This window comes from Calonectris borealis, chromosome 6 (genome assembly GCF_964195595.1).
Source record: "Calonectris borealis chromosome 6, bCalBor7.hap1.2, whole genome shotgun sequence".
In the NCBI taxonomy this organism is placed as follows: Eukaryota; Metazoa; Chordata; class Aves; order Procellariiformes; family Procellariidae; genus Calonectris; species Calonectris borealis.
In genome coordinates, this window is record NC_134317.1 from 24616038 (window position 1) to 24641287 (window position 25250).

At 38.4% G+C, this 25250-nt stretch overlaps 1 protein-coding gene across 4 annotated transcripts; it reads right to left on the reverse strand.

Moving 5' to 3' along the window:
• Nucleotides 1-1770: 1770 nt before the first annotated feature.
• CIRSR (corepressor of RBPJ and splicing regulator) lies at nt 1771-25249 on the reverse strand. 4 transcript variants are annotated; one of them, XM_075153276.1, is made up of 11 exons: nt 25088-25194; nt 24660-24738; nt 24132-24226; nt 23524-23597; nt 22304-22317; nt 22155-22210; nt 21733-21781; nt 21409-21526; nt 6608-6714; nt 5075-5160; nt 1771-3351 (listed from the first exon to the last, which is right to left on the reverse strand). In XM_075153276.1, the coding sequence occupies exons 3-11, from the start codon at nt 24218-24220 to the stop codon at nt 2625-2627; spliced, it is 1320 nt and encodes a 439-aa protein (XP_075009377.1). In that variant the 5' UTR covers nt 24221-24226; nt 24660-24738; nt 25088-25194; the 3' UTR covers nt 1771-2624. The 4 variants fall into 4 exon arrangements, with proteins under 4 accessions (XP_075009377.1, XP_075009375.1, XP_075009378.1 ...); XM_075153274.1 differs by lacking the exon at nt 24660-24738 and having other exon boundaries at nt 25088-25249; XM_075153277.1 differs by lacking the exons at nt 24660-24738; nt 25088-25194 and adding an exon at nt 24547-24646.
• Between the last annotated feature and the right edge of the window lies 1 nt (nt 25250).

Below are 25250 nucleotides of genomic sequence, written 5' to 3' on the forward strand. Positions count from 1 at the left end.
CGCCGGGGCCGCGCGGCGGGAGAGCGGCCGTTGTTAGAGCCGCCCGCCCGCGGGGAGCCGCCGGCCCTCCCTCGGCCCTAACTTCTCCGGCTCCGGCCCCGGGGAGCCCCAGCTCCCGGCCCCGGCGGAGCGCTGCGCCGCCGGGCCCCGTCCCCCCCGCCAGGCTGAGGGAGCCGCCCGACGGCGCGCCGGTCCCCGGCCGCGCAGCCCCGCCGTGCGGCAGAGGGTTAACCCCGTTCCGCGTCTGTTAAGGAAAGAAAGAGAGAGAGAGAGATGCACTTACCGTCATCCGTGAACCGACAGCACCTCCTACAGGGCCCCGGCGCGCTCTGCCGAGCAGCCGCGCTGAGGGCCCGGGGCGGCGGCGTCCCAGGGCGGGCTGCCCGCCGGGCAGAGGGCGGGGCGGGGCCTCCCGCCCCGGTCCCGCCGCGCCTGCGGGGCGAGCCGCGGGACACCGCCCAGCGACCCCCGCCCGTCTCCTCCTCATCGGGCTTTGAACCCACCGCCGCTCCCCGGCGCGACGCTGTCAGGCTCGAGGGTTCCCTTCCACAGCCGCCTTGCCCGACGCTGAGAGCCGCTCCTCGTACCGGCAAGGTGGAACAAACCGGCCCGAGGAAAGTACGAGGAGCAGTGACCCTCCTCCTCCCAGGCTGCACCGGCCTGCCCCGGGGCTGTCAGGGCTGCACCGAAAGCAGGAAAGGTGCCGCAAGGATGAGTGTTCTGTTTCAAAGCTCTTCAACAGGTAGTCTTTGAGACAGATACATCCAAAATGTCACAATTCTTCCAGTTTAATTTTCATTCACAATGGCCATCCGTCACAATAAACCCATGCCATTTGCCAATCTTCTCTTATGCAAAAAGGCAAGATGTACATAGCATACAGTTCAACTACATGCAAACAAATAAAATGCAGAGCCCACAAAAATGCCTAGAACTGTAGGTGTCGAGCTGTCCTTCCTTTTTCAGGCAGAAGTCAGTTGCATTGCAGTTGGCAAGACACTGGTGGGCAGATTCCTGTGCCACACACACAACAATCAGGCAGACCCGTAAGCAAGAGACCTTTCTTTGGAGTAGAGGCACCTTCCAGTACTTACTTACTGGTTATTCCTCGTACCTTACATGCTGCACTTAACATGAAAGAAAATGTTCTACCAGAATAAGCCTTTTCCCCTATCACATTACTCTGTCCTCTCTTACACAGAGGGATAATAAATTCTTCACAAGAGCTTTTGTTTAGATTGTTCATACAGGTGTTTTGGCAGTCTCCTCTTGTTCTTTCTAAATCAGAGCTTCCACATGCGCATTAATATAGGGCCTGACTGTACCGAATTGTGCGTGCCCTTTAACTCCCAGCTACTTCAGCAGGAAGGCTGGGAGCAACCTAATGCAACCGCATTTCAAAGAAGGTGGTGACATCCCTTGATGGCTCACCCTTTCAAACTCATTCACATGCGCTTAAAAGATAAGCCAGGTCACTTCCACCATATATTATACTCCATGTGATATTGAAAAACTTGAGTGACGGTTTTAAGAAGTAGAAGTGGACTGGTAATAAAAGAAAGTCCCATTTGTCCTGTGAGAAGGAGAGGAAGAAAGTTGCTTGCCAGAATACTGAGCACGGTGACGCCTTTTCACCTGTCCACTAATGTACTTCCATCTGCCACCCTGAAATGGCAGAGAAGCATTCCCTTCGCAATAAAAACCTTGTGAAGCGTTGCCTTGTGCATTTGCACGGATTCAGAACTCTAGAGAAGAAGGCAATTCTTACTATTTTTAAAGAATAAGGTATTTTATTATGGAAGTTCATCTTCATAACGATGTGTGCAGAAAATGACTGACAATCATTAAAAAAAAAAGTTTGTTCCATGAAAACAAGAGGATGACTATTTACATTAACTTCCTACCACAAACAATGAAAAACCTGAAACAGTTGAGGCAGTAAATATTCTTTTCATGTCTTGAGAGATTATTGAACAATAACTTGACATTGTACTGACACATACCAACAGGGGTTCAAGATGTTTAGATAGCCCTGACCAAGCTGTACACTCCAGGAGGTCAAAAAATGTTGGCTACACACTTATGTGAACTATGTCTCTCTGTTTTTTAACTCATGAAATTGATCTCTTACAGGGAATGTTAGGAAAAAATGCTTCGGTATGAAAAAAAACCCCACTCTCTACAATACAATGTTTTGATATCTGAAGCAGTAATTTTATCCAGAACTATCTCAAACGTTTGTTATCATTTAACATATCCCAGGACTCTTCCCAAATTACTCTCTGCTTCCCCTCACAGTTGCATCTAAACAGAAATCATCATTGACAAAACCAAGAATATCACATACTGCTCTGAAAGATTTTAAAACCCTAAAATCAGGTCTATGAATTACTGCATGTATACAAGAGGTATTTGCCAACAAGTGTATTTATACAGTAAGAAAAATACCATAACATTTATACCTAATGTACAAATATTCCAACATTATAGAAATGATGCTGTTGGCTTTACGTAGGAAATGCTACTTACAGAGGTTGGAAAATGAACACCAATACATAACTGAGCCCTTGTTAAAGGTATTCTTCAAAAAATTGAGACATTCTTGTTTGCACCTGTCCCCTACACTATCTGTTTTTTTTCCTCTCTCTGCTTCTGCTTCTACTGCGTCTGCTCCTTTCTCTGTGTTCCACTTTACTGCACTTGTCCCCATACCTCTCTCTACATTTCTGCTTCTCTCTGTGCACATCTATGCTGGGGCTTCTGGTTTCATTTTTCCTGTGCCACTCTTCACCAGGGCTTTGACTCGGACTTTTTCGTATTTGCCTTTGCCTGGAACTGCTGTGACTTCTGCAAGGGCTTCTCCTGCTCCCCTCATCCATGCTTTGGCTTCTACTATCCCTCTCCTTTCTTTCAGTCTCTCTCTTGTTGGTGCTATGGTATCTGCTTTTGGACTTTCTTTCCCCCTCATAGGAGCTCCGTTTGTTGTTCTCCGCAGAACTGTTTTGCTTTAAAAGCCCGTACTTCTCCCTATCTTTGTCCTTGTTACCGTGACTACTGGAGAGATCTTCATAAAGTTTTTCCTTCCTCGTCTTTGCCTTTCCTTCTGAATCGCTGCTGCTGCTAGCCTCTGAAAACTTGTCTTTTTTTCTTTTCTTAGAATACATCTTCTTTTGTGCTGCTTTATCTCTGCTGTCAGTCTCGCTATCACTGCTGCTTACTGAAGTCTCACTGGAGGATGAGGAAGAGGATCTCATCTTATGTTTCTTGTGTTTACTTTTGCTTTTTTTCTTTTGCTGCTTTTTCTTCTTTCTGTCTTTCTTTTTCTTTTTCTTCTCCAGACGATCCAACTTCCTTTTATTTTCAAAATAGAAGAGTAGCGCAATCAGACGTGTTAAGATATTGTAAATCACAGAGTCATTGTCTTTTAAAGTTCACTACTTCTGATGACCTATACAGTAAACAGTTTTCCCTAAAAACAGGTTGAATTCCTCTCTTCTTTCAGCAAAGTGTTATTTTTAAACTTCTAACCTGATATTAACCATAGTAAGAATCCTCCTGTAATCCACAGCTGCTCCCCCAGAACAGGAGGAATATGATTTTTTTAATTCTTTAATTTTAAAAAAGATAAGTAAGATATGTCAATTTTGGCCTTGTAACGAGGAATAAATACATTCAGTAGTGCTGTTTTTCCTTGTCAGCCTGCTCTGGAGACTTTGGAAAATCATTGCTGCTTTTGGTTGTGCATTTTGAGAAGACATTTTGAAAATGAAAAAAAGCAATTAGCATTCACTTTCTGTTAATGATGGAAACTGAGACTCTAACGCCTATGTCTCCGAGTTCTCCAGGCAAGTAATACCAATCTTTTCAATAACCTCTTCTGTCACAACTAGAAATTTACATTTTCTAGCCCTAAGTACAATATTCCATCATGCTCGTGCATTCACTGCTATTTGATTGCTTTCACCTATTTTTTTTTATTTTGCTTTATTCTTCTCAAAAAATTAGTGACTGAATAGTGAAGCTACTTTCAGTATATTAAAAAAATCCCTTCAGACTAGTAAAATCTAAAAGACCCAAATATTTACTGAACTTCAACTTTCAAAATATAAAGTATTATAATTTCATTGTGTTGGGCCTGCAGAATTTCAAACAAAATACCGTTTTAAATTACTCGAACTACATACACATTCCTTACTTAAAAGGAACATAAAATATGCCAACTATTTTCAGAGAATGATTCATTATATATGCGAATACCATATGTACCTACCTACTCATGTACCTGCTTAGCCATTCATCTTTCTCCCCTCCTCCCACTCCACATATATAGAACGTCTTTTAACCTAAAAGGCCGTTTTAACTAGTGATACCTGTATGGGATCTACCAGGCAATAGTTAATATTTTTCATTTTAAACATTTTCAGGTAATTTCAAGATAATGTTCCAAATTAACAGAGAAAAAAAAATGTAAGTCACCTGACATATGAAATCAGTAGGACAGAAGAAAAGAATGAAAACCTCATTAACTTTTTATTAGAACTACAAAACCATGGGAATCTCCCTCTGCTGCAGCAGCAAACTATAACCCCTGATCCGAGAGCAGAGTGGAGCTAGGCTAACCTTGGCCCTGGGGTGCAACATCAGGTTCAGTTTAGCCGCACAGGAGAAGGTAACAAACTTTGCCAAGTTGTAGACCAGTAAACAAGAACATAGAATTTTTAATCCTGAAAGAAGATACTGTAGACAATGGAGTGCAAAATAATATTTTAAAATAGCAACTGACAGCATCTTCAGTGAGCCAATTATCATTATTTCAGTATCCCAGTTAAATTGGAAACGAGCCCCAGTGCAAAGGCGTCACAACTAGATTAGAACAGCCAGATCAAAACGAAACAACCGGATTGAAAAACCATGCTGCATAATGCCATTTGTGGTCAAGTGTATGTTAAACTAAGCTGATTTTCTTCTGTACTGACGGTGCTAAATTCTTCAATGGCATAGAAGAGTTACAGGGACAATCATGGAGTCAGAACTACCGGTGATACAGATCCCCTCCACTAAGTACCACACTTACCTTAGAAGTTTCTGTTTTTGTTTGGTTGACAGTGATTTTAAAAATTCAACTTCTGGATCATCATCTCCTTCACTTGCAACAAATTCCTAGGAAAATGTGGTAAGATGTTAAGTTCTTATATATAAAAATAATATCTTCATTCAGATTTCTGTATTAAAAGTGATGCCTCTATGTACCTTATTTTTGCACAAGCAAAATATATTTGTATTACTAAGTCAGCTTAAGACTCTTTGGAAAGAGCAGCAAACCTGCTACAAAGCGAAAAAAACCCCCACGTTCTGTCTCAAAGCTGAGTAGGTGTTATAATGTGGGGGTTATACAACAGGAGTTATTAGTAACATATGAAAAAATCACTGCTAGGGAAAGAAACATTTCTGAAATAGTTAATAAAAATGAGCCAATTTTGGAGCCCACATGATTCCTCAGGATAAGTCACTCCATTGTTATCATGCTTGGATGAATAGGTAAGATGCTAGTCCTGCTCGAACCCAGAGTAATTTAAGCAAATTACTTTTCTGTCTCGGTTTAGTCATTAGGAAAATGGGTATTAACACATCTACCTCACTGTTGTGTTATTAGTCTTTAAATGTTCATAAAGTGTTCTAGCAATGCAAAACACTGTAATCATATAATCTACATACAGTAACGCAATCAGCAAAGCATAGGTACTTTGAAGACCCTGAATTCTTCAAATTATGTGCATCTGGTACACTACAGTTCTCCACCGTGATGTTTTTAATTTTAGCCACACTCGGGAGGGGGAAGAAGAAATAAAGATTAAAAAGCTCTTCCAAAAAAACCCCACCATACCTAACATAAACCAAACATACTGATATCTCTGCGATTCATTTAACAGTGCCCATATGCTACATTTTTCTGGGGTACATAGCTTTTTTAAATGCAAAGGTACATCCATCTGTGGAGAGACACAATGAATTGTTGATTTACTCAAGATTTCAAGACCAGCTGAAGGCTGTCGTCCCCTCTTTACTAGTGGTTTGACTATCCTGCCATATGAACAAAGGTTATTTCATGGTGGCTCACTCTAGGAGTGTATATGAATTTTTCATTTTACATTTTTATTAAAGCACCTCAATTAGAAATGTACCTTGTGCAGCCTAAGTAAAGACAATTGAACATTTTCACTCCCAGAAATAATAGATGTAACAATAGTCAATCAAGTAAAAAAATCTTCAGATATAGCATTTCTGGCAGTAATTACTTGTGTATACTTCCTCAAACTTCATCCAAAGGCTAGCATTGCATCAGAAGTATGTGGCAAAACCCCTAACCGTGCCCTTTATGAAAAATTCAATTTCTAGTCTAATTTATTATATGTGGTTTTAAAAGAAGTAATTTATGATTCTGACTGAATCAAAGCTGGAAAACAGTAAGTTTTTGGACGTTTTTCTACTGGTATAGCTATTCAGCTTTCCTATGGATATGCATATTTGAAAACATTAAGTAGCAATTCACAAGCAATCACATTTAGATTTATAGACATTTTCAGCTTACTGGTAAAAAGATCATTACCTGTGATGGATCATTTGCGGTCAAGTTTCTCCCCAGTACATTTTGTTTCAGTGCAAACCCACTGTTCCTCATCTCCGCTATTAGCTCCGAGGGGTGCATTGATGGCCCTGTTCACAAAAATCACAGTTTGAATGTATCATTTATATCTCTCTACCTTTTTTGGACTCCACAGTAGGAATTCAGTTGAAGCTTTGTTAAGTAAAATCACACCTAAATCAACTCAATAATCTTCTGCTGAGCAAATAATCAGATATGATTTTCTAAAACAGCAGTCTGGAGATTCAGAATAGAAAATAATTGCATTTTTCTTTAAGTACAAGGGGATTCTCTTATGTAACTTTGTCATGTTGAAAACAATATATTTAGGTAAGTCTAGTAATATATTTTTATTACAGTAAAAAAGCACAGGAAACCTAAAGAAAGCACATTAAGTAAGACTTTTAGGTGCCTCCTCTCCCTTACAACAATGGGAAAATGCATTTCTAATATGTCACTAATAAGGCATTTTTCATAATGACACAAATTTTTGAACTTAAATGTAAACAGTAGCCATTATTAGAAACTCACTATACATAGAGAAAATAAATAAATACATGAAAAAATGTGCTATGCCTTTACTTATTCTAGGGACTCCCAGATCTGCCAGGTCTCTAGGCTGTTATCTCCTCAGAGATTTCTGTTTTATCCGCTTAAAAAATATGCTGTATATTGCATTAGAGTAGGTGTTTGGGATTAGGCACGTTATCTTTCTTTGCAAACATCTAACAAGCAGTAAAATACGGGATGTATTTGGGATCATTCAGACTTGACTGCATAATTTATAAACCCTGTAACTCACTCTTTTGTTTTAATTGAATTCCTGCGATCATCAAAACCTCATGTACTTGACTGATTAGGTACTTTTTCTTCACCTTAAACATACACTGTTTTGTCAGGTCACTTTCAGCAGACTTCCCTACCCGTTCATTCACTAACCTTACTGTCAATGAATTAGCACTACTGTCTAAGGTAAATCTAAATCAGAAGAAATATAAAATAGAGCATGGAGCACACAATTACTATTACTTCAGTAAACTAACTGAACTGTAAATGGTAAGATTAACTAGTCTTACGAAACATACTGATCCTGCTTTGTGGCTTTAAAGAGTTTCTTAGTTGTGGAGATGGACAAAACTCATAAATTTTTAACACAGAAAAGTACGGAAAGGGAGATTTTTACTACGGAAAATATATGGAAAGTAAAATAGCACTTTCTCAAAAAAAAAAGTCAACTTCAACTTTTTCTTAGTTTTCCTGTATAATACACTGCTTACAGAAATAAACAGGCCTATGTGTAAACCTGGAAGGAAGAAGATAAAACTCTGAAAATGGTTTAAGGAGCCCTTGCATTACTGACTTTCTTTTCACGAGTTCCTTATTTTGCCGGGCAAAAGAATTTTCTAATGAGATACCTTTTAGTCTTTCCTTGAGTTCACATGTTTTTTAAGTAGGGGGTTATTTCCAGCCCCCCCATATTTTACCAAAAGTGTTTTTTCTTTTTACGTGTTACAGCGTAAATGTAAGCTCACTGATAGTTAACGAATGTATATAGGCTCCAGTGTCTACGTTTTTGCTTATTTCAAATATAAAACCTTGCTCCGCTTGCCCAAATCTACTCTGGCTGGAACAGAAACTGACATTAGACAGAAACCTAACAACAGAATTTGGTACCAGCTGATATCTTGATTTGACAAGGCCACAAAAACCAGCTATACAATTCAGTCAAATATCCTGTATGAGGTATTTGTACACCCTGTATTTGTATGCATTATATATACCTGTACACCTCATTCCTTATGAGGAAGCTGAATGGAGACAAAGTGTAGAGTCATGAAAGAAGATTTCACCATACCAAAGAAACCAAAACATGTGACCGGATTGAAGCCTGGAATCCCCGTTATTCAAAGGCAGTAAGAACTACTGCCTAACGAAGTAACCTAACTAGCTATTCCCCCTTCAGTGTCTCAGCATTGCACACATTTTGATATGTATTCGATACCTAATTATTCTCATTAGCGTGATTAGATAAATAGAAGACTACAACTTGTCCAAATCTATACGGGAGATTTGCAAAACAACTAAGACAGAAGCCCTAACTTTGTGGCTCCATACGAGGACTATGGGCAGAATGAGACCAGAGAGGCATGAAGGCATATCAGCCTTCAAAAGCACAGTTCAAAATTATTTTCTAGAAACAAACCTTTCAGGCATTCTTTATGCATAACGCTGGAAAGAGGTAAGCAAAATAATTTCCTCTTTTACATAAAAAGCTTATAATGAATGCACAACGCTATTGATTTTTGTGCATTTGTGCCCAATGGATGTCAGCTGTGCTGTAACGCACAGATCAATACAAGTGAACAAGAGGCCTGTCAGAGTGGCTGCTCAAGCTGGGATCCCACACACAGCCGCATGCAAACTTTTGAGTTAGCTTCCATATGCTTTTTAGAGGTGAAATTAGCATTAGGTTTAAAAAATAAAAACACAGGTAAGCTTAGAAGGAAAGCAAGACAGGCTAAAAAAAATTTATTTGACCTCTGTTTCCTTGTTTATTAATGACATCAAGGAGACATTCATAGCTCCATCTACAATATTTTAGTTGCAATGTGGTATTACCATGACAAGGACGGTTAACAAATCGCTGTTATTCCTGTTTTGTGGATGTATACAAGTAACATCAAATGCACCAACAGAACCTTGAGAGTGGTTTATGAAATAAATTATTCCTGGTTTGGTCTCCCTTTAATTGTGGTGAGGGAAACAGTAACTTAGGTTCAGCCTAGCTTGTGAGGAGATGCAAGAATCTTCACAAAGCTTTATTACATATATTATTTTTACTGTAATTAAAGGTTTTAGAAAACATTAGGAAATAAAATTCAGAAAATATACCAACCCCATAAATGAAAGTAGACTCAAAACACAGTCCTATTTCACAACCCTTCTGTGTGCAGACCCCAGCCAGGCATAACACAAGCACACTGTCCACTATGGTCGATTACGGAGGACTCTCTCGCAGCATGTGATCTTTGCAGTTTAAAAAACATTAACATTTTTGAGAGGATGACACAGGCGAACCTGCTCATGCTTTTTTTCTGAACCGCTGGCGCCACCAAACTGCTGCTGCCCAGTGACAGCAAGACCACATTGCTACCTCTGTGCAGGTAGCAATGCTAGGCCACAGTAGGGAGAAAACAATATCTGATCTGGCAAGTCTAAAGAGACTGTTTTCTATCCAGTTACAAGTCCAGGCCGAGAAGTTCAATTAAGACACTGTGTTTGACAATGGCTGCATAGCTTAATAGCAAACCTCTATTACTACCTACTTTCTGCAAGAATCAAGCAAATTTTTATTCTCACAATTAAACTCCTTTGCTTGGAGTCAAAGGAATCAAATGCTTGGTAACTTTCTTTTCCCACCCATGCCTCAACAGACTGCTTTTGATTTATACTTTAATGATTTTGATAAGCAGATACGCTTTTCTTTGAAATATCAGTGACAGTTTGAGGTCTTCCAGGATTCCTGGGCACAGCTATTTTATGTGACAGTATTGAGGCTTGTAACACACTTCTTTCTGGGCTGCTTCTTCACACAGTCTTAAAAGACGTAGACGCCGAAATGTATGAGCAAACAATCGCATTCCCATTTCCACACTACGAAATTAAGTAGGGGATTTCTCCTGGTTAATACAAACAAGGGAGACAAAAACTGTAAAAGAAACCCCAAACACTGAACCTCATTTAACAGAGATTTGAAAAACTCAACTTCTCAGAAGTGTCCTTGGCTTCCTTATTTAGGAGCTAAAGCTTAAATCTTGGAGCCACCAGTATACCAGCTGGTAGAGGGCCTCTGCCTTTGTTTGGTGTGAATTGATTGTGGAGTCCTGCTTGTTGGAGACATGACTATGCCCAGCGTGATCAAACTTGGTTTGCCTGGTAAGCCAAAGAGGGAAATCTTTTCAGCCCGTCTTTGGCTTATGACTACACTTATATCATCACCCTCCAAGATCTTCAGACAAAACAATACTATGTATACCTGATAGCCATGTATGTTCATCTGGTGAAGTTCCAATTAAGTCAGAAACTGTAAAACAGACTGTAAGATTGAGTTGAGAGGCTTTCAGTTGGCTGAAATCTTGGGGACCGATGTTAGCTAAGTATTCTTGAACAGCACCCATCAACTTGCAAAAAATCACTCCCACATCAGGCATAGAAAAATACTTTGTGTACTATGAAAACTGATGTCCTCATATATACATTCCTTATGGACTTGTGAGACAGTCTGTGAAGAAGCTACCTGCGTGATCTCAAGCAGGTGAAAACATCTAGAGATGACACTATGCCACGAGTTGACAGAACATTAGATATAGGAATCCTGTAAAAATAGCTGATTGCTACGACTTCTGACAACTAGTCTCTCAACATTCTTCCATCAGCAAACTAAAAATAAGTTCAAAGTTACAATGTTTCATCATCTGTTTCTTATTCTTTCTGAAACAAGTCAAATACAGTACCTTGCTATTTTTGAATATGACTGTCAAACTTATTTTCTGGAATTTACATTTTGATAGGGAAAAAAAGAAAAGAAAAAACCCTTTAAAACTTTTCCAGATGACACTTGTTTAAAACTAAAACATTTATCTGCTTTAAAATTAATTCATAGTCTTGGAAAAGCTTTTTACCATATAGTGGAATTAATTGCATGCTGATATCATACTTATTTTTATGCATTAAGACAACTGACAACTTGTTAAGTTTTCTACAGTTACAGGTACTTAAAATTATATTAAGGGCTTGCACAAAAGAAGCTCCATAGTTAAAGACCCACCAAAGGATTTTTAAAATATTTTTTCATGGCGTTTATAATTCTCAAGAAATAGTGTTGTCAAGCAAATAGGCTGCAGTTTCTTCCTGCTTCTTACTTCCCACAGAAGTTCTTGCTGCATTAATTCTCTCTGTTATCTTCTGTTTAAGATACTGTTTAAGGAAAAAATCCAGATAGCTCAGTTGACTCGAAGAGTTGGGGCACAAAATCTGGAAACTCAAACCATTCACTGAAGTGTGAAAAGAATGATTTTAGTCTTCACAAAGTACAACATGAGTGCAACCTTTGCTTGACAGCTGTTGGTGCATCTCTGTAATATGCGTACAATTAAATAAACAGAAGAGTTGTGATTTTTTCTGAAGCCTATATGAGCATCAATTATACTGGATTGCAGAAGGATATCATACTAGGATTTGAACAACATATTGTAAATTTGCTTTTTTGTAACAAAGAGCACTCCAATTTCTTATCACACTTAACTGAGATCAATTTAATAGAATCAGTTCTGCTTCTATTAAACAACCGGGGGGGAAATATAATTCTGGATTTCAATTACTTAAAAGCCTAGCTTACAGCAAGCTCTCTCACCCTGCATTACTACCCCCACTCCCATCCCAGAAACAAGAGAAACCTATAGCTGCAATTAATTTTCGATTCTGTCTGTACTTCTCTTGAAGCTACAAATGCAGATTATACATTACACTCTGTTGTTGCCAGAACGTTCCCTCCAAGAGGCATGGGCACAGGACTCTTCTTAGGAGAACAATGTTAGCTGTAACACACCATCTAGCAGGCCTCCATTAAAAAGTCTAAAGCACATTTTTCAAATTATCCAATATTAGAGAACAGTACGCTAAAACCTCTTTTCATAACGACTGTGATTAAATGCCACTTTTTCTGCAACAGTTTCAGTGGCAGTAAGGACAGACCATAATGTTATGATTGCCAGTATCACCAAAAATAGCAGTTTTACTTCTATCTACTCATGATGCATAGTTCTTGATAAAAGCTTTCACTGCTGTCACCAGTGCAGATGAGCAAACTGAATTATTCTTTGCAATCAATTAAGTTTTAAATGGATTTTTATTGTGGAATACATACAGAAAGCAAAGAGATAAGAAGCAGTAATAGTATAACCACTATTCCTACCTGTGGCAGGGGAAATTACAGTAAAAGCCCTTCCTGAGAATGTGTTCTGGTGTGGGACATCTTTTAGTTTACAGATGTAATCATTTTGATCTAAAAATACCACCATCATCATACCACCAGAATTCTCCTGACTTGGTAATAGAGAGATAATTTGCATGAACGTAAATGTAAACAAAGCACCCTGGCATATCTGCTATCAATTCGTCAGTATACGTCACACTCAGTATACTTCACTCTACCATGTTTAAAAATTAATTTATGAATCAAGGACAAGATACTTTCACGGCTTATCCTTTATTACTCCATAATTTTTGTTAACAAAGTAGGCCTAAAGCATGTTGTCTTCGTTCTTTCTTATATGCATCTTGGACAACATGAGGCCGTAACTCTTCCAAATTGAAATCTGGCTTTCTACATAACAGCGATACTAAAGCGATGCTCTGCTGTTGAAAAAGAAATGAATAAATACTCCAGGGAATATGCAAACAGCTCTTTCACATTAACTAGGTTTTAGAAAACCATTCTGCTGGTGGGTTTTAGTTTAGCACACAATCACATGAAGGATCAATACACTCTGAATTTAAAATGCTGCCTTCTCTGAGTGGTAGCAAAAGCGTGATATATGATACAAAGCTTTTTAGGTTTTGCTTTAAAAGAGAAACTAACTTTAAAATTAGCATAGACAGTTTTGTCAGTACATCCATATACTTTTTCTGTGCTCTCCACAGAGTTTCATATGTTTTTTTTTCATATGGCTTAAAAGGAAATTGAACAAAAATGGAAAAAAAATACAGACTGAGCCTAATCACACTGTATCGTCTGTGAACTTTTATTGTAGTTGTGACAGAGATAAGAGTAGACACTTATTTATCTAAAAGACAAAGAGCTATTATCAAAATTATGTGATCAGGATCCTGGTCATGAAGAACGTAGCAAATCTATGCTGCCTCCACTAATTCAGAATTGATCATTTTTTACTAATAATTTTTTAATCTATTTCAGAGATGACTGCATTCAGACCATATTTACACTTCAAAGGAACTGCTGCAGTTGGCATTGAGAGAAAGCAATGAATAAAAAACCTCTGGCTTTTAATTAGCTCTTCTTCAGAGGGTCTGCAGTTTAACTGAATTTAACACTTTAGCCAAAATTTCAGTATAATTTGCCATGCTTTTGTCATAGGGTGTTTCAGAGAATCCCGAGTTTCCTGTTTTACTTTTTTTGAGTAGTAAAAACCATTTAACATTATCAAGCTGCTATAGGAATCCATATTTATTGCTTAAATGCCAAGCACAAGACTTCTAATAGAAATCTCTATTTTATGCATTCACACCAAATACAGAGGCTTCTAAAACATAAATGGAGGATTATTCAAAAATGTGACAGTTCTTAAACTGTCACAGTTAAACTGTGAAGATTTAGTTAAGGCTCCTACTGTTCACAGTCAAAGGTCTCAGCTGCAGATCATAAAGGAAGGTTTCTGTATGTTTCTACAGATGACCATTTATACAAATATTCACAGTTAACATATTGAAATACCTTTTCTTTGCTATTATAGATTCAAGAAAACACTTAAATCAAGTCCTGCATTCCTGATACAATGCAGATTTTTATCTGTTGGGAAGTACCGTATTTGTCACTGAAAAAATGCAGTGAGGTATAGACATAGTATAACATAGACATAGATTTCCTTTTTTGCTGTCTCCATGTGACTGATAATTTCAATGATTACTATGAAAAGGAATTTCACCCAAAAGCTAAAGATCGGTTGAACACACTAAGTGATAGACTGATGGAAACCACAACCACAATTAGTTTTCGGGCATTCAGGCAATGAAAAGAGAGGGCACAAACTCTGGGAGCTGATAATGAGTCTTTAGAAGGCTGTATTTGCATAGACATACCTAGAGTCTTCTTCGAAGACCTTAAGACACTGGATACATATGCATGTTGCTCCATTACATTGTTACCATTATTTGCCTGAATTTTCCACAACACGCTAATCACTTTACAGTCCTCTCTTTCTTCTCAGTAATTTCACCAGACAGATCACATACGGAGCCAGTCGGCTGTAAAACATTCAAAGTAGTCCATAACAGAGAAGGATGCCCAGCACCCTCCAGGCTTAGGTTTCATAGGTCAAGAGCGTAAGAACTTTTTTTAATCTTGGCAACCCACTTCTTCTAACTACACCATTCATAAAATTACCTTCCCATTTGAGACACTAGCCTTATTTCTTAAGATAGTAATACCTTTCTTCATAAGACAGTAATAGATTCCTAGCGGGTTATTTGTTCTAAAAACATATGATAAAACTTGTAAGCATTTAAGCTTTCATAGTTTTTTAGCAATCACCCCCCAACCCTCATTGAAAAAGACAGATTGCTTGCGGGGGGGGGGGGGGGGGGCGGGGGGGGAAGGGGGGTGGAGAAAAAAGAGGTATTTAGTTTGTCCTAACTTTACCTGACCAAGAAAGTTGCAGGCAATTTTGAAGTGAAATAACAGTATTACTTCAAAACATTTTGCGCAGAAAACCTACCAGTCTCTGTTCTAGTAAAGTCAAAGGCTTTTCAGGCTTCACAAAAAAAGCACTGAAAAGCATAAAAAAATCATCAGATGCTGCTGGTTAATGATAAAAAAGGATTGTAAAAACAGGCAAACTTTTAGATGCTAGTGACCTGGGTTTTTTTGCTGGTATATATTACGTATTTTATACATGCGTATATAGACAGTGGCACATAAAGTCAGAACCACATATTTTCATCTTGTCTGAACTTTGAAAGTTAGGATTTTATCAGTAAAAAACCCTGTAAATCAGTTTAGCCCAAAGAAGCATTTTGATTGCTTAATTTAGCTTTGTAAAGGAGAAGTAAATCTTATAAGTTGGTCTCTGTAAGCCTCACAGCTGGAACATTCTAACACTACTTTGCAGTTTCTGGTGATCAAAGTAAGTTACTTTATATCTAAAACTAAGAATTTCATAATGGAAATAATGCAACACCGGGGGGTGCAGTTATCATGAAATAATTACACTGCTGGGAGATTACAGACAAGGCTGTACCCCAGGGGTGTGATTATCCCATGATAACCACATCCACTGAAATTGCCTTATTGCAAAAATAATCTCTATTCACTGGTGAGATATTATTCAATAGGCGCTTTTTTTAATGGTAAGATTATTATTTTTTTTGGTATGAATTACCAGCTAGATGACTAAAATGGTCCCAGAAGCAAAATAACCAAGCCGCCATGCCTAAGCTAAGGTACCAATTGTAATCAGTTTTGTTTGCTGGAGCGCTGCAGTGTATGTCAGATCTTGAAGGACAGCAGTCTTTTCTCACAGAACACAGTTCTGTGCCACAGACATGCTTTTGCCCTGCAGCGGTTCCACCGGAATAAACTGAAGTCCATGACTAGTCTTTGCATACAAGATGCTCAACACTGAATCCAAAACAGCAATTGCCAATCAGTTTATGTGCAAAGAGGAAGATTACAATGCAGTCTTCACATAAGATTCAAAGACAAGTATCCTTCTGCTGAAATAAGAGAATCAGAGCTTATAGAATTTATGGGAAGAAAAACTCTGTATTGGTGGTTATTTTATGATGTGAAAAAAAATGTACGTAGGCGATCAATAACTCTTCTTTTTCCTCACAGAGAAACAGAACAGGAACTTTAGATAATGCAACTAAATCAGACATAGGAGTTTCATTTTCATTCATTTTAACTGAAACATTTCCTCTGAGGCTGAAAAAATAGTCTGAGTCGAAATAAGACATTTTCTTTTGCTCCCTTTCTGAAGCAGGAAAAAATTAGAACAAAACACAAACTTGTGTTGTATCAAGTACTCTTGAATTCAGCTTATGCATTACTTAAACTTTTTTTCGTTCAAATAGTCTACATCCTACTGAAACTCACCAATTTGGGCATTTAAAAAAAATATACATTACCCCCTGGGCTTTTATTAAATTGAAGTCACCATTCAACTAAGACCTTTGAAGGCCCAGCTTCTGGAGGAAGAAAGGGAAGGATGGGGAAAGGCTGCTCTTCCTGTTTTTAACTCAATAATTTGGTTATACTAATAAAACAATTTTTTTACCCTCCTTTTCTGTCAAAAGCTTTTGCTGATGAAAATGTCCCTCCATAGGTAAGTGCCAATCCTTTATACATGCACAAAGATTTGTTAGCAATACTGCAGCTACGACTGTTTGTACTGGTTTTGGCTGGGATAGAGTTAGTTTTCTTCATAGTAGCTTATATGGGGCTATGTTTTGGGTTTGTGACCAACAGTGTTGATAACACAGGGATGTTTTCGTTACTGCTGAGCAGTGCTCACACAGAGTCAAGGCCTTGTCTGCTTCTCACCCCACCCAGGCTGGGGGTGCACAAGAAGTTGGGAGGGGACACAGCTGGGACAGCTGACCCCAACTGACCAAAGGGATATTCCATACCATATGACATCACGCTCAGCATATAAAGCTGGGGGAAGAAGAAGGAAGGGGGAACGTTTGGAGTTTGTCTTTCCAAGAAACCGTTACGTGTGATGGAACCCTGCTTTCCTGGAGATGGCTGAACACCTGCCTGCCGATGGGAAGTAGCGAATGAATTCTTGTTTTGCTTTGCTTGCATGCGCTGCTTTTGCTTTACCTATTAAACTGTCTTTGTCTCAACCCACGAGTTTTCTCACTTTCACCCTTCCGATTCTCTCCCCCACCCTGCTGTGGGGGAGTGAGTGAGCGGCTGGGTGGGGCTGAGCTGCCTACCTGGGCTAAACCACCCTGTTTCCTTTCCAGGTTAATGAACTCTGTTCAGTTATGTTCCTGAGAGCAGTTACCCTTCTACACTAGAGATTTTTAAAGACTTCGAAGTTATTACATGATGGAACTCAGTCATGAGTCTAATTATATAATAAACTTCTCCTGTGGTTCCTAAACTTGTACGCATGATATGTTTCAGTCCTCCTTTACAGCAGAGCATCTGAAGTTTCTACCATTACTGATCTGTGGATAGAAACGAATTTGGATAAATGCATGAAGACAGCAGTGAACAAAACAAAGTCATCTATTTTCCTGTGTGTTAAGTGTGCTTCTCTAAAGCAAAAGAACAACAAGGTTCAGAAGAACAAGGCCTGTTAGAGGTCTCCTACAGGGAAGCCAGACCATTTCTTAAAAGCTAATTCTGCAGAAATTAGTGATGCCAACATCCTTAGAGTATCAGATTTAGAACCATGAGGCAAAGGGTTCCCAAGCACTGGTTGCTTAGAGATTCACTGGGGTGGTTTGCAGTACACGGACTAGCATCTTCCAACACTGTGCTGATGCATGGTGTGCTCTAACAAGGGAGATTATTTTCAAAGTTTAAAGAATCCTAACCTAAATTTAGGTAGTGTAACTACCACACACTGCCTAGAAAAAAATCACTCAGTTCAGTTTGCAAGAAAAGGATGCAAGATCATCTTTTATTAGGATGAAAAGACTACAAATCAGAGGAAATAAAGTGCTACCAAGTAAATCACTTCAAAGTAAGACAGCTCTTTTCAAAGACTTTATAAAAAAATTCCAAAGATTTGCTCTTTTTAAAAGAAAAAGTTTCAATGATTTATAGCCTAAATTTGGTCCTTCTAATACAATCAATTTCATAAACTAATTGGAGTCCTGGTATATTCACTATTGTACTAAAATTTTATTCTGGTTTCACCTTTATTCCTTATTATATCTGTACTTCTCAGATGTACCCTTTCATTTATGACACAATATTTATATTTCAATTTCCTGACACACAAGCTATAAACAAGCTTTCAAAGATGACTTTCTACATATGGAATTACTTCCTGACCTTTAAAAGTATTATTTGCTTTACTAATTCAGCCCAACATTTTTCAACTCTTTCTTTAGAGCTGGTTGCAAACATTTTTTTTTTTTAACACATCTAGTTATTAAAAAAAACCAGTCAAATAAATTAAATACACATTCCAGACTTGCTGTATACTACAAATAATCACTCCTTATCCTTGAAATCCCTATTCATTGTTCTCTTCAGAGACATTGGGAAGCAATTCAAGTGCTTTTGGGGTTTTTTTTAAACCTAATCATCAGTTCATGAAACACAGAAAAGTTTCATAAAAAGATGATACCATAAAAAGTCTCTGTCCCTTACAAAGCAGTATTTTCTGCAGTTCTAGCCAATCTAAGTAAGAACAGTGTGGCAACAGACATTTTTGCAGTACTATAAAATAATCAGAAAATAATTAGTCTAGAGACATAAAAGCAGCTTAGGAGTGCATGCAATTACTAATAAAGAGAAGCAGGAAGAAGCAGAGCTTGAGGAGATGTGTTGTACAGAGGAACAGAAGAAGGTTTTTAGAGATGGATACTGATTCAGCATTAGGGCCAGTAACAAAGCATTAAGTAGAAGTAATGAGAGGAAACAAAGAGCAATAAAGAGAAATGGTCAAGACAAGATTATATTGTTGGGGAGTGTTGATCAGAACATGATAGAATTTGTCTTTTTAATGTCGCAGTGTCTTGTTAGGAAATGTAAAAACACTGTTTTACTCTGACTGTAGGTTAATTTTACAGAGCTAACTGCAGATCTGCAGCACTGTAACAACACTGGGTAGAACTCTCAGCAATGCAAAGATAATTATTTACTCCCAGACAGACACAACATTACAGGCAACACAGACTGGTGTCAGGGTTTAGTTAAAACAAATCAAGTTGTTTTTTTTTTAATGTGTGACGTAAGCTTTAACACGCCACGTGGATGAATTATGAGTCTAAAGAGAATAGGTAAATTCAATAACTTGTCTTCTCAGTTAACTGTAGTGCTTCATTTACATACATGGAATTTCTGGAAGTCGTCAAAGGAGCATAATTTAGCTTGTTGTTACATCAGATGACGTTTTAGAAAAGTTGATGAAAGGATTGTATACCTGACATTAAGGAAAAGCAGACAACCTTATCTGATGGTCTAATTAACAATATTACCACTTCCTATAAGCCTTGTATCTGCTATTAAATCAAGAACTTAAAATTGTTTTAAACATTACCTACAGTGTTTTTACATTAGTTTCCCTGAAAGAAAGAGAAAGTAGCACTATCATTACAGCTGACTATTCAAATCCAAGAACAGTGTCTTACAAATTATATATACAAACCCTGATCTGTCGCCCACCCCTACTCCCTGAAATCCTTCCTCAGCCTGTAAAAATGTCTACGCTCAGCATAGCACACTGTCTTCTAAGTTCCAGAGTTGAAAATGAGAGGGCATTGACGCAGTCTGAGAACATCTAAGTAGTTTTACAGCACTTTCCTTCACGCAAAATTCACCATATGTGCTAAATCCCTCTCTTTAGTCTTAGAAAGACAGTTTGGAAAGCTACCCGGAGAACATCTCTCTGACTAGGAAACACCCACAGCAGTCAAATGTTGCCTACACCTAGATAGTTAGTTCTGTTAGGTTTGGAACAAGCAGTTAGTCCTATACTGACACTGCAAAGTGTCCGTATTACACCGTTATGAATAACAAGGAGTCCATTTTCAAGTTTGTGCAAGCATGTACAAATACTGTGTGCTTTCCCAGCCAAACACTCCTAAAATTTACCCACATAATTTGAACTGGTGAGGGGGAAAAGTGAGTTCTGCAGCACAAAAGCATGTCTGACATGTAAGAGCTGCACAATATAATTCTACTACCACCAAACGCTCCAAGCACAATTTCTTCTAAGGTAACAATGAGGCAAGAAAATGATTTAATGTTATAACCTACCGAATAGAAAGGCTGAGAATATTAACTACAGGATGGCTAATACAATGGTATAATCATCAGACAGTGCCTAAAAGCAGAGGAGTGTAAGAGGCACTATTTCCTTTAACTTGAGTCTTCCAGGCCTCATCTCAAAGAAACGACATATCTAGGTGATCTAATTCTGAAAAGCAAGATTGTGGGTAGGCTAAATATGTAATAAAACTAAGAGCTACTATATAAAATAGATAACATCTGGTTTTCTTCTGTCTTTCCTCAGGTTATCAAGTGTGCAATTGTAATGGTATCCCTGCAAAACTGAATACACAACACGGCACATGATCTTAAAGCACAGTACAGCAAGTCTGAAACTCACCCATGTTACCAGGTGTTTCTTTAACATGCCACAATTTTAAGAATCTTAAAAGGGTTACAAACTTGAGTCAACTTACAGAAAACAAAGTATATTGTAGGCAAAAAATTATTCAATTTGAATGATTATATCCACTTCTTTAAACCTCATCTAACACTAAATGCTGCGTGACTTCAAGTAATAGGAAAGCTAACAGACGAAAAAAATTGTAGTTCAGGAAGCAACAACAAAAAAAAAAATATAAAAAAACCAAACCTCTCCTTGTTTCCAAGTGATTAACAAAGATATACTGATATATTCCAGCTTTTCCAAGCAGTTTGCCTGAATCTGAACTGGGACAGTCTTTGATAATCCATTAATATTTTTTTTAGCGACACAGATATTGCCATTCCGATATAAACAATCTCATTGCAGCTTCTGAATTTTTGCCACAGACAGAATCAAAGCCACAGTCATTACGGAATCTTTTTTAAAATGTGTTACTAATTAGAAAATTAGGTCCCTGTCACTTGAAATAATTAACTTGAAATTGTGGATCTGACATTTTGAATAAAGAAGTATTTTCCCCATTTCATCAACTCTTTGAAATATGATAAACTTAAACCTTTTAAAATTAAATGTGATGAGTTCCCCCAAAATTTCTAACCAGCACCTTTAAAGACATTCACTGCCTACCTGAACCATCACTGGAGACTGAACTCGCGTTAATTCCAGAAAGGCCAAATAAGGGACATTCGCGATCAGTGTTTACATGACCCCACTTGTGGCATTTAATACATCTCACATTCCGCACCTGAAAGGAAAAAAAAATTGACATAATTTAGTTAACAACACAGCTTAACACTTACAGAAATTTCTATGTTATTAGGCATAAGAGAAGCTTTCAAACTCACTGAGAAACAGATGATAAAATTAAGAGAGTCCATGTGAATGTTCTGCAGTTAGATAATATTTGAAATATACCCAAGACATCCACAGAGTGAAATTTATGTAACTTGCCTGGATACCAAATGGCTGATCTCTGATATTCATATCATCCTTAGCATATCTGTTACACAAACACAAAAGAAAACAAATACTCAATTCACTATTTTTTTTTTTTTTTTAAAAAAACCATCATATACAAAACTACCTTTTATTGTTAAGTGTGTATCCATTTCAGGGATATACTTCCGGTAAACATTAGTTTTAATGTGTTTTCAAATATGGATGTAAAGTTCAAACAAAAACTAAGCTGATCAAGGAAATAGTTCCAGGTTTACAGGTTTTACTAATTAACTGCCAGGACATGACAGGATTACACAAGTGACCTGCTCAAAAATAAAATGGGGTGGGGGGAGGGGGAAGGAAAAAAAAAGAAAAGCCTATAAAAGGTAAGTAAAAGAAAAAAAAATTACTTGGATTAAATCCAGACATCTTACTTTTCTCGAGGGGCGACTTTTTGCCATTCAAATTTGTACTCAGTCTCTCCTTCTTGCTATAAAACAGAAAACACGGTAAGTTTGAATTTTTTCTAAGTACATTTTAAGTAAGTAGGAGGAAAACATAAAGAAATGATGTAATGAAATACCTCTTTAGTTTCCTCTTTGAATTTTCAGAAATCATAGAAAGAAAAGAAATGATACATTAATTATACATGTAAAATGCAGCTGATGTCTAAGCTGGAGACAAAACACTTTATGGTTTATACTAATACAATAGTGCAAATACTCAGAAAGTAACTTTATTTAAATAGAGCACACTTATAAATAATCAGCCTCTAGTATATGGTTACAAACACTGTAAAACCAGAATCATCTTTTAAAACTATATTGATCTGATATGCAAATACAAAAAACTTGAAACTTTTTTTGCAAAAGTAGCAACAATATTTAATTTTAAAATCTTAAAAAAAAAATTCTTTTAGCAAAAATCACTAGTTTAAATTGTATTTTCTCTAAGCTTAAGGGATTACTTTAAGAGCTTTTAAAGTTAAATAACTGCAAAATTTGCTGTACAAGAATGAGCCCATCCAAGCATTTCCAAGGGTTTTTGTGCAAATGGGAAAGATGCATTTTAAAGGGAACGTGTTTTCTTTTAAAGGGAGTATGTTTTCTTAGTTCTGCACTTACATTCAGATTTTGCTAAAATTAAGTGACTGATATGAGTATCCACCAGGTACTTAGTAACTTCCGCTTATGAATCTACTAAATACAGCCATAGTCAGACCCACCAGAGTCAGGTCAGCCAGCATTTTTGACTACAGATTCTCAGTATATATTATTTATAAAACTTCCACTAATTAACTTCTTGCTTTGGTATTTCCTATACTTGACATGCATCAAGTTGAATTTTGGCCAGAACTTTTAAGCAAAAGTGACCTTGCTATTTCTAATAAGGAGAGTAGGCCAAAATACAGGTTTGCGTTGTCCGAGTCATTGCCTTGGTAAGGTCTAGTCCTCCTCATCCCATGGCTTCATAATTGGCTAAAGAAACACCTTTGGTCAAGGACAGAATTTCTGCTGTTGCCAGGAAAGATATTTTATCTGTTTTTCCCTTCACATTGTACTGTTGCTTAAAAAAAACCAAACCCAACCATTCTCAGTTTGAAAGAAATTAAAATATCATGAGATCAAAATTATTACATAGTATATATCTCTGCATATTTGCACAGGAAGAACTAAAAATCGTACCTTCTAGCATTACCTCACTATGAACACATTATTTTAAAATAAAAGACACTATGCTTATTTCTTCAGAGGGTTTTTAGCTTTGCAGTACTGTCTGCTCACGATCAGGAAACCAAAATACCTTTCTTTGCTCCAGGTGGGGCCTCATACATGAAATTAAGACCATTCTTCACACGCTCATCACCCATAAGCAATCTAAATAAAAAGGACAGAGTTTGGGGTGTTACACGCAAAATATTCACTTTGGTATTACGTATTAAAAAAAAAAGTGCAGCAGGAAATTGTGATAATAACTGGCATTTTTTTCATTTGTTAATTTGAGTACCATAAGTTGAATATCAAAAAACCTGAGAGACCAATCAATACTTTTGCGTGCTCCATTGTGTACCAAAAATCATACGTGTCAGTCACAACTGAAACATAACTCTGTGTCCACAGAATTATGGAGGACAGACTTCTGTGTGATCCAAATATGTTGCTATACAAGGTTACCTGCTGTTCTGTGCAACGTAACATATTTTGAAATTAATTACATGACACACACAAGCCATTTTAAAGAAGTTGTTGTGACCGCTGCTTAATTAGACACCAATTTATGAGTCGCTGTCCTCTCCTACTACTACGGTCAGTGGGAGACAGTATTTCAAATAACTCACAATGAGATGTCCTTCACTGCCATGAAAACAAGAGACAGCAGGAAGAAGTATGTGATCTTATGCCAATTCTCACCTATTATCGTAGGATTCCTGTTCTTTAAGATACTGTTGCATTAATTCTTCTTGTTTCTTCTTATCATATGATATTTTCTGTTCTGCCATCCATACCTAGTTAAAACAAGTAAGTTTCTACTTTAAAAAAATACAAAACCTACCACAAAACGCATTAATGTATAAATACTTAACTGGCTTAGTCTATTGAAAATATTTAACAAGGGAAAATTCCCATTCTAATCACATCAAATAAATTATTTTCATCCAGCATTTCAACAAATGAACTTCACACAAACAGCATTTTTGATAGGCTACAACTCCAAACAACATTTAAGAACTAAAAAGCAACGGGAAAATTTAGCAATGCAAAGGAAAAAGCAGGCTCAGGGACCACCCCGGGCGTGCCGCTGTCTTCCCCGCAGCGACTTCCTCACCTACGCCTCACCAGAGCCCCAAGCCAGGCTCTCTCGGGAGCCTGGAACGGTACGGTTCTGGGAAAGACAGACTGGGAGCAGGTCAAGGCAGGTGTGCAATACTGGGAACACACCGTGACAGATGGGGGTTTTCCGGGGCGGTGTACACTGTCAAATAGACACTACTTCTCCAGAGAACCAGGTGTTGAAAAGCTGGAGCCAGGAAAGGGCGATAGTTATACACACCCGTGAGCAAGTAAACCTGAAGCTTCAAGTATTTCCTAACTTTTCTTCCTGCCCCTTCCTCCCCCCGTGCCCCAACCCCGGTCCCACCAGAGGAAGGCCGACCCGCCCTGCTCACGCCGCTGCGGTGCCGGGAGTCCATCACCCGCTCAGGACACCGCCCGGCCCCGGCCCCGGCCCCGGCCCCGCCCGCCGGGCTCCCCCACTGCGCGGCGGACGCGGCCTGACCGACCGGCCGGCTGAGAGGCCGCGGCGCCTCAGCCCAGACCAGCCGCCCGGCAAGGGCCACCGCCGCCGCCGTCTCCCCCGCCCCCCTCACCTTTTTGATGTTGGACTTGGAGGCGGGGTGAAAATCCTTCTTGCACATGAAGTTGGCGAACGACTTCCCCATGGCGGCAGCGGGGAGGGAGCCACCGGCTCCCGGCTCGGGCCCTCAGCCGGCTGCCTCCGCCGGGCCTTCCGGGTCAGCGGGCGGGCCTTCC